This window comes from Perissodus microlepis, chromosome 9 (genome assembly GCF_051167445.1).
Source record: "Perissodus microlepis isolate ML-2025 ecotype Zambia chromosome 9, ASM5116744v1, whole genome shotgun sequence".
Classification (NCBI taxonomy): Eukaryota; Metazoa; Chordata; class Actinopteri; order Cichliformes; family Cichlidae; genus Perissodus; species Perissodus microlepis.
This window is the reverse complement of record NC_140469.1, coordinates 16,106,409-16,118,804: the sequence shown is the minus strand read 5'-3', so window position 1 is coordinate 16,118,804 and position 12,396 is coordinate 16,106,409. Positions and strand designations below refer to the sequence as shown.

Below are 12,396 nucleotides of genomic sequence, written 5' to 3'. Positions count from 1 at the left end.
TCAGATATTTCCAGCAAAAGCTGAAAATTATATAAAGAGTTAATTGAAGGGTCTTTCTTCTAATGTGACTTTCTCTCTCTTTCTGTTTTCCTTGCTAACTAGCGTCAGGCTGTCTGGGAGGCTGATCTGAAGGCTGTGAGAGGTGGGAGCTCTGTCGGGCAGACGGGCCTGCTACTGGGTGACTCCCTCTTTTCTAAAGAGCTGGAGAACATGGGCAAACAGCTTGCTGGTAGGCAGTTGTATGTGTATGTTTGCATGCTTTATGTGTGTGCGCGTCTGTATGTGATATTAGCTATAATGATGAATTGTGAGACTGAGGCAGATCAAAAAGCCTTCTTTCTTTGAAAGCAAAAACACTGTGCCAGCATGCACACATGCAGGCATACAAAGCTATAGAGTCTTATATAACTGAAGGGGATTTAGATAGCACTTGAGGAGTGGGAGGGGTGGGGGGGCTATCCATTAAAAGAATACACAGCTTTTGGTGGAAGGAATTTCCTGGTTAATTAAAAACTAAGACTTATGGAGCCCTGGATTAACCAGAAAAAGAAAAAAATGAGCCATTTAATTACATCGTATAAAGGTTTTAGCATGTTTTGATTAATTCATTCTCTTGCTTTAATAGTAAAATACAAACGTCAAAGATCGGTAACTTATATGCAAAGTGTTAAAATTCAAGCAGCGACCCGTTTCCATATACAGTTTCATGAAACAATTCACCTTCTCTCAGTGGCCAGTGATGAAATGAGTGCACAGGGATGGTCACTCTTACATGAGGTAGTGTCACCAAGAAACAATAATAATTGGCTGATTATACACTACTTTATATAAGAGCACTTTCCACAAGGGTGGTCTGAACATGAAACTCATTGCAGTTTGTTAGTTTTTTAATGAAATCCACACTGTGACTGTGGACCAAGGGCATCGACTGCGTACGAACCATAAATCCAAAGAGAAATCTGAATCTGAGAATAGCAGGTGAAGACGTCCGTTACCGCTGCATCTGTTTACTTTGTCTTTAAAGAAATGCACAATAACTCTTGGAAAGAAATTACCTTGACTTTGGATCAATCTCTTTCAAATGTATATAATGCATATGTGAACAGTTAACTGCTTAACAGTTAGTTAATAGCATCTACCCATGATATTTGCAGCTGTCTATATCCGCATCCATGTCCACAATGATGGCGTAAGAGTGGAGAATATGAGCATTCGTCCTAATGAGAAAAATTACTTCCAGTAAAATTAAAACTCTCAAATTATGCAAAAGCCTTTTCCCCTACTTAAAAGCCCTGTAGGAAAACCATCCAGACATGTGGATGCGGACTGAAGTTACTGAATATTTTTTCATCTCGGTGTAGACTCTCTGTATGCACTCAACTCACCTTCAGCAAAAAAAGACTGATGGTATTCATCCAGCTCAGGGGAGAGATTGTTCTGGCAAAATTCGATTGTTTATCTTATTCTCTGTTTTGGTTTAAACGTTTTTCTTATAAGCTATTGATCAGGGAAATTATAATCTATTTGCACAGGGTGTTCTGCTCTTTTGGCACACTTATATAACTCACGCACACAACCAAAACGTGAGGACAGGATGTATCTTTTGGCTTTGAATTATTTAAATCACAGGAACAAATGAATCTATAACACGGGAATGAATTATATAGCATTTTGTGTGCTCAGTATAGTAAGATATGTATATTCTTATCTCTCTCTGTTCCTCCTGGGCTTTATGGAGAGTAAATAGAAAAACTAATTAAAATGTTTTCCACATGCCAGGAATCCTATTGAGCTTCAGTTTTGACAGGTTCAGTTAATAACTCTCACTCCCGCTGCTGAGTCAATACGAGCCGATCTAAGGCTGACTCTGTTGGAGTGTTATTTGTCTGACGAAATGGAATTTGTGTGGCAATTTGGAAATGATTATTCTTAATGTAGTCCAAGTCTGAGCTTTGATATATGTGACGTCTGGGTGACTCAGAGACTGCTTTTGTTGTCATGAAGATCAAGTATGAATCAGATGAAAGTGTGGAATAGAAGCCAGGGAGAGACTTGCCATTTACCGTCATGTGTCACACACTTGTTTGTATATGCACGTCCTCTCACTCTGCTTAACAGCGTCACAGTGTGTAAAGATTTCTTTGCATACCAGATATATTAAACACATGCTGGTCACACTGAGTGAATTCGTTTCTGTCAAACAGCAGTGGTCACAGCTGGAATGACCTTCTAAGCTCATCTGTAAATGACAGTAAATACACCCCAAAAAAGAAAAAAAAGATAAAGTTTGTGTTAAAAATGTACCAAATTTTCAGATGTTATTGATTTCTAGTTTTATACTGACTAGTCAGCCTGATGATTCCCAGCAGGCCTTTCGTAGAAGCTGTTAAACAAGCTAATCCAAGTCTTTAAAGCCTTTATTAGCTGTTAAATCTCTTCCACGTTATGAGCCAGAGCCTCACTGTTGAGCTACTATTGTTTCCCCAGTTTGTGTTTGTATTTTGTGACATTTTCTTATGCACACTGCTCAAAAAGTTAAAGGAACACATTGAAAGCACATCAAATCTCAATGGGGAAAAAAATCATGCTGGATGTCTACACTGATATGGGTACACTGGGTAATGTGTTAGGAACGAAAGGATCCCACATCATTTTTTGGAAATGAAAAGTATCAACATACAGAGGGGCTGAATTCAATGATTCAAAAACACCAAAAGAAACACAAAATGAAAATATGATGTGGCAGGCAAGTTTATTTTGCTAATATTTCATTTCAGCAACTCAAAACGGTAGTCAGTAGTCTGTATGGCCTCTACATGCTTGTATGCATGCCTAAAAATGTTCCCGGGAGGCCAAAGCAGCCATAACTGATTATTAACCCCCTCTGCTACTTAACTGAACAGATCAATATCCCACAAGTTTAAGTGACTTGATGCTATACTCTGATTAAAAAGTGTTCCTTTAATTTATTTGAGTAGTGTATGTATCCAGTTAGTGCTCACTGAGATTCTCTGTGAAGGTTCTCAGTCAGCCAGGTCATCGTAGTCTAAGTAGCTTGGAAAGAAAAGCGTCTGGACTTCTTTACGTTTCTTGAAGACAACTTTTGGAGAATCCAAGATTTTAAGCCCTATGGGGGTGTCCCCCAAGAGGGTCATAGACCCCCTATTTCAAGGATGCCAATGTTCACATATTGCACAGAAAAGAAGTAATAATGTCGATTGTGAACAACCATCTTTGAACAGAGGACGGCGGCTTACAACGCCAACTGTCTGCCATCTATAATCCAGTTTTGAGATCCCTTCCCAGAAGCCTTAACACCCACTCACATCCTGGGCCATTTGACCTCAGTAAATCACATAGGGTGGGGCCAGGTTTCACAGTGACTGATAGTGACCCACACCTGTTGTCACACCTTGGCTCGTGTGATTAGATAGAGGATTGATTGGGGGTCCATGACCCTCTTGGGGACATTCCCATAGGGCTTAAAATCTGGGACTCTCCACCAGTTGCTCTTAGAACTGAAGAAGCTTCTCTGATGGGAGGTGAAACGTCTTCAAGAAACTTAATGAAGTCCAGACGCTTTTCTTTCCAAGCTCCTTAGCTCACTGAGATTGTTTCTAGATTATTTTTTTCACACAGTTGCGCAAGAGTACATTTTGGAAATATTGCAGAGACAGAGGTTTTTGGATAGTTTTGGACAGTTTTTGTTTGTAATGTTGCGTCTGTACACCACCACAGGGTATTTTAATTCAAACAATCAATATATGATTGAATTGCAGACTTTCCGTTTTACTCTAATTCAACAGATTTAACAAAAGCATTGGATTAATCATTTAGAAATTACACAGTCACCCATTTTAAGAAGTTCAAAGGTAATTGGACAAACTAGCATCATTTTTACGGTTTACAGTTGCGTTATGGTTGCTGCTTGCTTGTGGGTCCCTCTGCCCCCAGTTTTGTATTTAATAGCTGAAAAGCTATGCTCTGTTGGGTTGAGATCAGGTCAGTGACTTGGCTGTTGAAGAATATCCAATTTCCTTTTCTTAAGAAACTCTTGGGCTGCTTTTGTAGTACGATTCAGGCCATTATCCATTTGCACTGTGAATTGCTCTTCAATGACTTTTGCAGCATTTGGCTGAATCGCAGCAGAGAGCGTAGCCCCATACACTTAACAATTCATCCTGCTACTTCTATCAGCAGTCACATCATCAATAAACACAAGTGGCTCGGTTCTGCTGGCAGCCATACATGACCATGCTAGAATACTGGCTCCACCATGTTTGACGGATGATGTGGTATGCTTCAGGTCATGAGCTGTTTCTCTCCTTTGCCACACTTTTCTCTTCCCATCATTGTAGTGCAAGTTAATCTCGGTTTGGAGACAATTTTTTCCCCCTAAAACTGTCCAGGCTCTTTTCGATGTTTTTCTGTTCTTGATTGTGACCAGTGGTCTGCACCTTACTGCAAACCCTCTGTATTTACATTAATGAAAGCATCTCTTGCTTATAGACTTGAAATTGAAATGATACACCTACTTCCTCAAGAGTGTTTTTGACTTGGCTATATGTCTTTAGCCGTTTTAGTCATCTTCTGTGGTCTACCTGGTATTTTAGTATTGCTGAGCCTGATTGCTGATATGTCCACTTCTAAAGTTTTAATATTTAAGGTTTATCAGCCTAATACTGACCTCCTTTACTTGCATCAACATCTCTTTGGACCCCATATTGAGAGTTTGTGCGAATAACTAGTTCAAAAATGTAAGCTCAACACGAAATCAAGTTCAGATCATTTATTTGCCTAAATTTAGTTTTGGGCCTCTGAAAATGAGGGTCTATGTATAAAAATGTCTGTAATACCTAAGTAGTTAATGTATTAGCACACTTCAAGTGTATAAGTATACATAATTTTGTCGATTCGTGCAAAGATAATCCCACTCAGTTATTACCTTGAAGTGTGCGGCTGTGTATTTATATGCAGACACCCTTTCCTCTGTCTGTATTTTCTTCTGAACTTGCTGTGTTTGGGGCATTTTTTGGGGGGCAGTGGTTTCATTGCCCTCCAGTCATGAAACATGCACTCCATCGGCGTTTGGCCCTTTCTCTTGAGCTGGTGCAGAGGTGTGACTGTTTTTATTTGAACAAAACCACCCTGAAACAATCAGGAAACAATCCTTCATCTTCCTGATTCACTGCTTTGCCTTTCGGTCTTTAGCTTGCTTGACCACATTTGCTCCCTCACTCTCGCTTGTTTGAGGCCAGGGAGGGGCCCGAGTCTGAAAGCTGTGTTTATATAATACCTATAACCTCCTCATCCGTTGTACAAAACATCGCAAACTGCTCAATTCATCAGTGACAAAGGGTTTTGTAAAAGAAAATTCCCCCCATTTAGAGCCAGGGATATCTCGTCAGAGTAAAAGTAAACAATCCCAAGAATTTTTCCAAGACCGCGTTGCCAACTTTTAATTTTACTTCCATTCACACCATGTGAGGAATGTGCATTTCTTTCACATTATTTGTACGTTATCAATCCAAGGACAAAAGGGTAGCGTTTTAATTTCGTCAAGCAAACAGTATATTGTATACTTGTAAGCCTGCTGACAAATGACATGTCTTTAGCGCACTTGTTTATTTTCAGTGGAAGGATCCAATAAAGATTTCATGAGTTCTGAATGGTCGTATAGCGTGCTAGGGCCTTGTACTCGCTCACCACATGCAACTGCTTTTGGATCAAAGACTTTAATAGATCTGTGTCTATTTCTTCTTGTTTCCTTTCTGTCCCCCTCTGTCTCATTTTCTACCCTCTTTTCCCTGTTGTTGTTACTTGCGTTTGGGTTCAAACTCAAGGTTCATAGTATATGAATTTTGATGGCATGTCTCTTTATATCACTGTCACTGAGATATGTTAAAGTATTCCTGTGTTTAACAAAGTCAGTCTAAAAATAAAACTGCCTTTCATAGGCTGCTCTTTACTGTTAGGTAGCTGGAGTCGAATGTCCATTTCTGTGTGTGTCGGTGTGTGTGGTGGTGGTGGGGTATTTAGAGCAAAAACATGTGGTGTTTATCATTATACTGGTAAATACCTCAAGATGAAAATATAAGCTTTATGGAAACTAAGGAATACATCCTGTTTACAGCTTTTTAAAATAATATCAGCCATCAGTGTGGGTGGACATAGTGTGTGGGTGATTAAGGACTTAAAGCGGGAAATCATTATATGCTGTACTTTACTTTGCACGTTTGTATTATTTATTTCACTGCAGTCTAAAGGTATTCACTTATTTATCCTTTGGTGTTATGGTCAAGATCCAGCTGTGGAGGTTAGCACATGGTTGCAGTGCATACAGCAGTGTTGCCATTGCCAAAAGCTGATGTCAAGACCTGCCTTGAACAGCACGCACGGTTGAGTGTTTACCGTAATTTGATTGCTTCGTCCTCAGCAGTGACCAAGCTACTCTCAACTCCACAGATGTTGCTTTTTCTGTCATTGTGTTTGTTTCTTTCTTTTCTTTTTTTTGTTGTTTTATTGATTTTTTTCCGTGTGTTAGTGTAGTGATAAAAGAAATGTTGGACAGTCTCTTGAAAAATTACATCGTATATAAATTTGAGATGAACTGAGGATTCAAGATTGTTGGTTGGTTCAGAAGTGCTGCTATTGCTTCAGCCTGGACTATCTTCTAACTATTTTTGGGCAGTCATTGTCATTATCTTTCAGTATTAGCCTCTGAGGCTGCCACCTTCTCCTCTCCCCGTCTCACTTCCTCCTTCATCCATTTCAGCTTTTGCGTTTTGGCCCATTTTATTAATGGGCCAATTTCTGCCCATTAGTTGTTACTAATGTGTAGAAATTGAGATTCATCTGACCAGGCAAACTTTTTAGAATCTTTTTTGTCAGATTTCTAGTCCATGTGAAATATAGCCTCAGTTTCATGCTCTTAGCTGACAGGGGTGGTCTTCTGCTGCTGTACTTTAAGGCTAAATTTGATGTGTATTCAGAGAGATTTTATATGTTGGTTGTAATGTGGGGTTATTTGAGTTACTGTTGCCTTCCTAAGAGCTTTAATAGTCTGGCCATTCTCTCTTGACCTCTGACATTAGACTGAGACTGCTGCTCACTGAATATATTCTTTTTTTCACGGCACTCTATGTAAACTCGAGAGAGTTTCAGTTTCTGAAATACTTAGACCAGCACATCTGGCACCAACAGCCAAACCAGGTTCAAAGCCACTTAAATCAGCTTTCTTTCCAATGCTGATGCTCAGTGTGAATGCCAACAGCTTGTCTTTACCATCTCTCAATCCATTGAATTGTTACTATGCAATTGGCTGATGAGACAGTTGCAGTATAAGAAACTGAACATGTGTACCTAATGAAGCGTCCTCCAAGTGTGCGTTGGCATTCAGTCAGTAAAACTTTGAGAACCCGCTGCTCTTATAATTTAGAAATTATTACGTCTGTAAAGTTTAACGGTTCACAGACACACACATAACACCACGCAGGACACAAGTTAGTGAACACATAAAACCAACAACAAGCAGCATATGTTCAGCATTGTGTCTCAAATGAAGGTTTACTTCTATGCACGTTGAGCTGCTTAAGCACATAAACAGCAATCCACTCAGGCATGTCAAATAATTATATGCATTTGATCCCCAAAGGATTTTGTGCAGCACTGTCTGATTTTAAACAAACAGAATCTTCCGGAGTAATGTCCAAAAGCTAAATTTAGGATAGCATTACAGGCATTTTCTGTTTGCATACTAAGTGGATATTTGTCAGTGAATAGAAGCACATGTTTCATGTTTTCGGCAAATGTTGTTTGTAAAACCCAGGAAAGCTGAAATTTGCTCAAAAACATGGAAGTTTGAGTTTGTGAAATAATTGTTGCTTGCTCTTGTTATTTATCTAACATCATACATACAGTTTTCCAGAAGTACCCTCTACCTCGAGTGAATCATTCCTCTAAATCATGCCTCTTAAATGATAACTCCCAGTTTGTTGAATCCCGATTGCCAAGATCTGGAACGAAAGCAGAAAACATGGAAAAAATGACCCAGATGTTGATCACAGAAGTTGGCAGCGTCGCGTTTTTTTATAAACAAAAATGTTTTCGAGACTACCAGAGCAGCAGGCTAATGTGTTTTTGTCAGGAAGAAGGGAAAAAATATAGCCATGCTGCACTTACTGTATCAACTTTGGGACATTTTCTGACAGAGGAAGCTGGATTCACCACAGTTTATAAGGTCTATAAATATTGTCATCATTGCCGAGAAAAGGGATTAACCCAAGCAGTCTCGCCCACATTAATGCTCAGAAAAGTTTGTGAATCATTAGTCAAATCAGTCGATGAATAAAACTCAAAGTAAGCCTGATGGTATGTTAAAAGTTCATTTTCCAGAGTTATTTGGGAGAGTTATCTTAAAAAGTATTATGGGCATTTTCATGGCTTTAAATAAAGTCAATTTTATTTCAATGTGTGTGTATACCATAGGATTTAAATAGGAAATTTACTCCTTAAGCATTTGGATACTGATTTGGATTATTGCCTTTCTTTCTCCAGAGGTTGAGAAGGACCTGGCAAAGCTGGCAGAAGTAGGAAAGATGACCACCCGAAGCTCCAATAATCCACATAGCAGCCTATACCACACCCCAGTGCGCCACAGAACTCTACCTGACACACTCCCCCTCCCCAGCCTCGTGTCCAGGCCCCAGTCTCCAGCTGGTAGCCTTACGGGCAAGTCTTGTGGTGTGGGCCTCCCCTTGCTTAGCCCCAAGACCACGACCCTCACCATGGGTAGGACTCAGTCTCCTAGCAACCCTGGGAGCAGGACTCAAACCCCCAGAACACCCAGCAGACCCATAACCCCAAATAGTTTGCTGACACGCTCCACCTTTAACTCCAGCTCTTATAAAGAGGTGACCTTCAGGAGGTCGCGGAGCCGCCCTGTTACACCCACAAGTCAGCCAATACTTACCCGACCGCTGCTCACCCCTCCAGGGCTAAGCAGCACAGATACCCTTGGTGCCAGCCTACGGGCCTATCTGTCTGAGGTAAGACCCCACACTGAAACTTTTGTTTTTTACAAGTTATGCAAGCACTTAATGAGACATGTAGTTCTACATGTTATATTTCACATTGTAAGGATAAAACTGTCATAAAAATTGGGTCATGGTCTGAAAAGGTTTTAGTATCTTGAGAGTGAACTTGTGTGCTGAAAGCCAAAAAAGTAAAGCCGGGCACTGAAGCTGAGAGCCTTTCCTCAGAAAGAAATATGAGCGAGATCACCAGGAGCACAAAATATTACACGTGCAAATCCTTGCGGGCACACACCACTTCGTGTGGGGTTTAACAGAAAGTCGTGGAGGTCTGTACAGTAGGATGTCACTTCACTGTGGAAAAATGAGTCTGGCATAAAAGGGGAACTTTCATTGGGATTTCTTTCTTATATTCCTTTCATGATCTACTTAACAGCAGGACTGTTAAATATGAGCCTTTTTTTTGAAGGTTTTATTAATGGTGGGGCAGGAATTTTACAATGCCTTTGTGTAATCTGACAGTTATGCCAGTTGACACCTAGTCACATTATCCAAAACACTACTGCACCCAGTCGGCTTTTATTAAGGCCACCTGGTCCCAGGTAGAAGAACTGAAGCCTTAAAGTGAGGCCAGGTTCCAGAGTGAGAGAATCTTTAACCTCTTAAAAGAGAAAACAACGCTTTCTTGTGTTCCTTTATTTGTGTAGCCACTTCAACTGGAAACTCAAACATGGGAACAAGCAACCAAAGCATTACATTTACTTAACAGGAACTGAGCAGGAAGTTTTTTTTACGCAAAACCTACAACAATATACAGATTGTTGCAAATTCCAAGATGAATACAAAGACATATTTTTGTAGTTTTGTCCACAGTATTGTGCAAAACCCTCGAGCCATTCCTCATTACTTTATATTTTGCAAAGAATATGGGAAATAGGCAGAGGGATTTATTGAAACGCATGTAAACATACATGGAATTGAAGTCTAGTCTATGAGGCAAACAGAGTATGTATAATTGTAACGACGTTGAAAGCCAATATTTGGTATGATCATGTTTATTCTTCAACAGAGTCTGAACTTTCTTAGGCAGCTTTCTTGTGTTTTCTTTAATTGGTATTCAGGAATAGTTCTCTAAGCTTCTTGAAGGACATTCAAAGCTCTTTTTTGGATGTTAGCTATCTTTCTATTTTATTTTTTTGTCAAAATGATGCAACAATGCTTTAATAATGTTAAATTCTGGGCTCTGGGGAGGCCAATCCAGGACTGCTAGGGTTTCACTGTTTGTTTTTTTGTTTGTTTTTTCATCTAGGTATGCTTTTACTGCATTGCTGGTGTGTTTAAAATGATCTGCTTTCATAATTGGATCAACTTTGCAAAGGTCCCTCGCAGTCACCAACCATTGCAGAGCCTCCAATGTGTTTCACAGATAGGATGTAAACGTTCACTGTTGTACCTCTCTCCTAAAGTCCTCCGTACATATAGATGATGATTTGAACCAAAAATGCCAAATTTTATTCATTAACTCACAAGACCTGTTGCTACTGATTTTCAGTCCAGATCTTGTGTAACTTGAGTACACCAGCCATTGTTTTTCCCCTCTTTAAGAATGGTTCTTAACAGCTGCTCTTCCACTGAGACCATTTCTGAGGAGACTTTAGTGAACAGTAGATGGATCAACTGATGGGCCAGAAGCAGCTTTTAGGTCCTGTGTCAGGTCTTTTCTGTTTTTTTTTTTTCCTGTTTTTGTTACTTCTAAAGGGTACAACACTGATTCATCCCTTGAGGGGGCTTCAATGACCTATTAATATAGGTCAGTGACTTAACAACCAAGAGTAAACATTCCTCTGAAAATGGTTTGGTACAAGGACTGGACTGAAGAAAGTGAAAAAGCAGCCAATTTCCAAAGAAAACTTTGAAAGACCTTCAGGAATGCTCGACAACTATGGCTCTTTAAAACTGGAGAGAAAGTCTGGCTCCTTAGAAGCAAAATATGAAGACATAAGCAGTGGCTTCTTGCATATAAAGTATATATTTCACCGTATACATGTGCTCATTGTGGTAAATGGTAAATGGCCTGTATTTGTATAGCGCTTTACTAGTCCCTAAGGACCCCAAAGCGCTTCACACTACATTCAGTCATTCACCCATTCACACACACATTCACACACACATTCACACACTGGTGATGGCAAGCTACATTGTAGCTACAGCTGCCCTGGGGCGCACTGACACAGTTCTTGGTATTCAACTAGTTTTGTACATTTTTATTTCTTGACTTTTGCACTTTTTGATGGGTTAGGGTTCCAAATGTTCAATATTGAATACAATTATGAATACATAATCATTAATACAATGACAACCATAAACCGTTTGAAGATTTGTTTCCATTTTCAGTTTGTTTAAGAGTTCAAATTTGCTAAACGGACAGGCTGGCCTAGATTGTCTTTCCTAATCTTGTTTTCCATTTCTCTTTTGTTCTGTCCATCTATCTGCAGAGTATATATTTTACCATCCTCTATCATTTCTCTTCTATTATGATCTGTTTTTTCTATTTCAGGATGAGTTTTACCAGCAGTTACAGGCCATCAGACAGCCTTGGCATATTCCTAGTGACACAGACAGTGACATCCTGGACCCTCCGGAACAGGATAAAAGTGAGTTACTTTTCATGCTCTACCTTTCTTCTTTCTTTTTTCCCCTCATGCAGGCGAGACCAAACATCCACAGTGCATCTCAGTTACTGGGATTTTTTTAGAAGCTTTCATTTGTACCATTTACAAATCTGGCCCTCTAATGTTTTTACCTTTCCACTGATTTTTTTTTTCTTTTTTCTTTGTGAGACGTGACGTTCATTTCATCACTGCACAGTCACTTTACCACAATGATTAACTGTTGGATTAAACTGGCAATAGAAACATATTCCTTGTAAAATTCTGCAACGGAGCAAAACGGCTGACTCATGATAATTTCCATATTTCATCACTGGGTGAAATCCTGGAGAGGTTCTGAAAGGGTGGGATGTTGTCATGTACAATTTCCTTTCCTGGCACCTGTAGGAGATATATCTTTATCAAAATCCAACACATAGATGTGAAGGGGTGCTTTGTTTTTTTTGCTTAAAAAGTCATAAATCGAGTCAAAGTAATGGCCTGGCTTGGATGCGGTGCAGTGTGTTACTCTGGCTTTGAACATGGCAGAATTAAATCAGACCTCCTTGAAAGTTCTGGTCCATAAATCAAATGAGTGCATGTGGTGGTATGGTCTGATAATCACATGCTCGCCGGAGTGAAACTAAGTACTTTTCAGTTCACTGTGATCCGCTAAGAAACTGTCAGATTTATACTGCCTTATGACTGATTAACAT

The 12,396-nt window shown here is 39.7% G+C and overlaps 1 protein-coding gene across 4 annotated transcripts in view; it reads left to right on the top strand.

Annotated features, from left to right (window-relative positions):
- Positions 1–12,396, top strand: part of c9h8orf34 (chromosome 9 C8orf34 homolog) — a 73,725-nt gene that overhangs the window by 57,343 nt on the left and 3,986 nt on the right. For all 4 annotated transcript variants that reach the window (XM_084939242.1, XM_084939241.1, XM_084939240.1 and 1 more), the window contains 3 exons: positions 103–229; positions 8,557–9,047; positions 11,590–11,686. In XM_084939242.1, the coding sequence (XP_084795368.1) occupies positions 103–229; positions 8,557–9,047; positions 11,590–11,686 (715 nt within the window). The remainder of the gene's footprint in view (positions 1–102; positions 230–8,556; positions 9,048–11,589; positions 11,687–12,396) is intronic.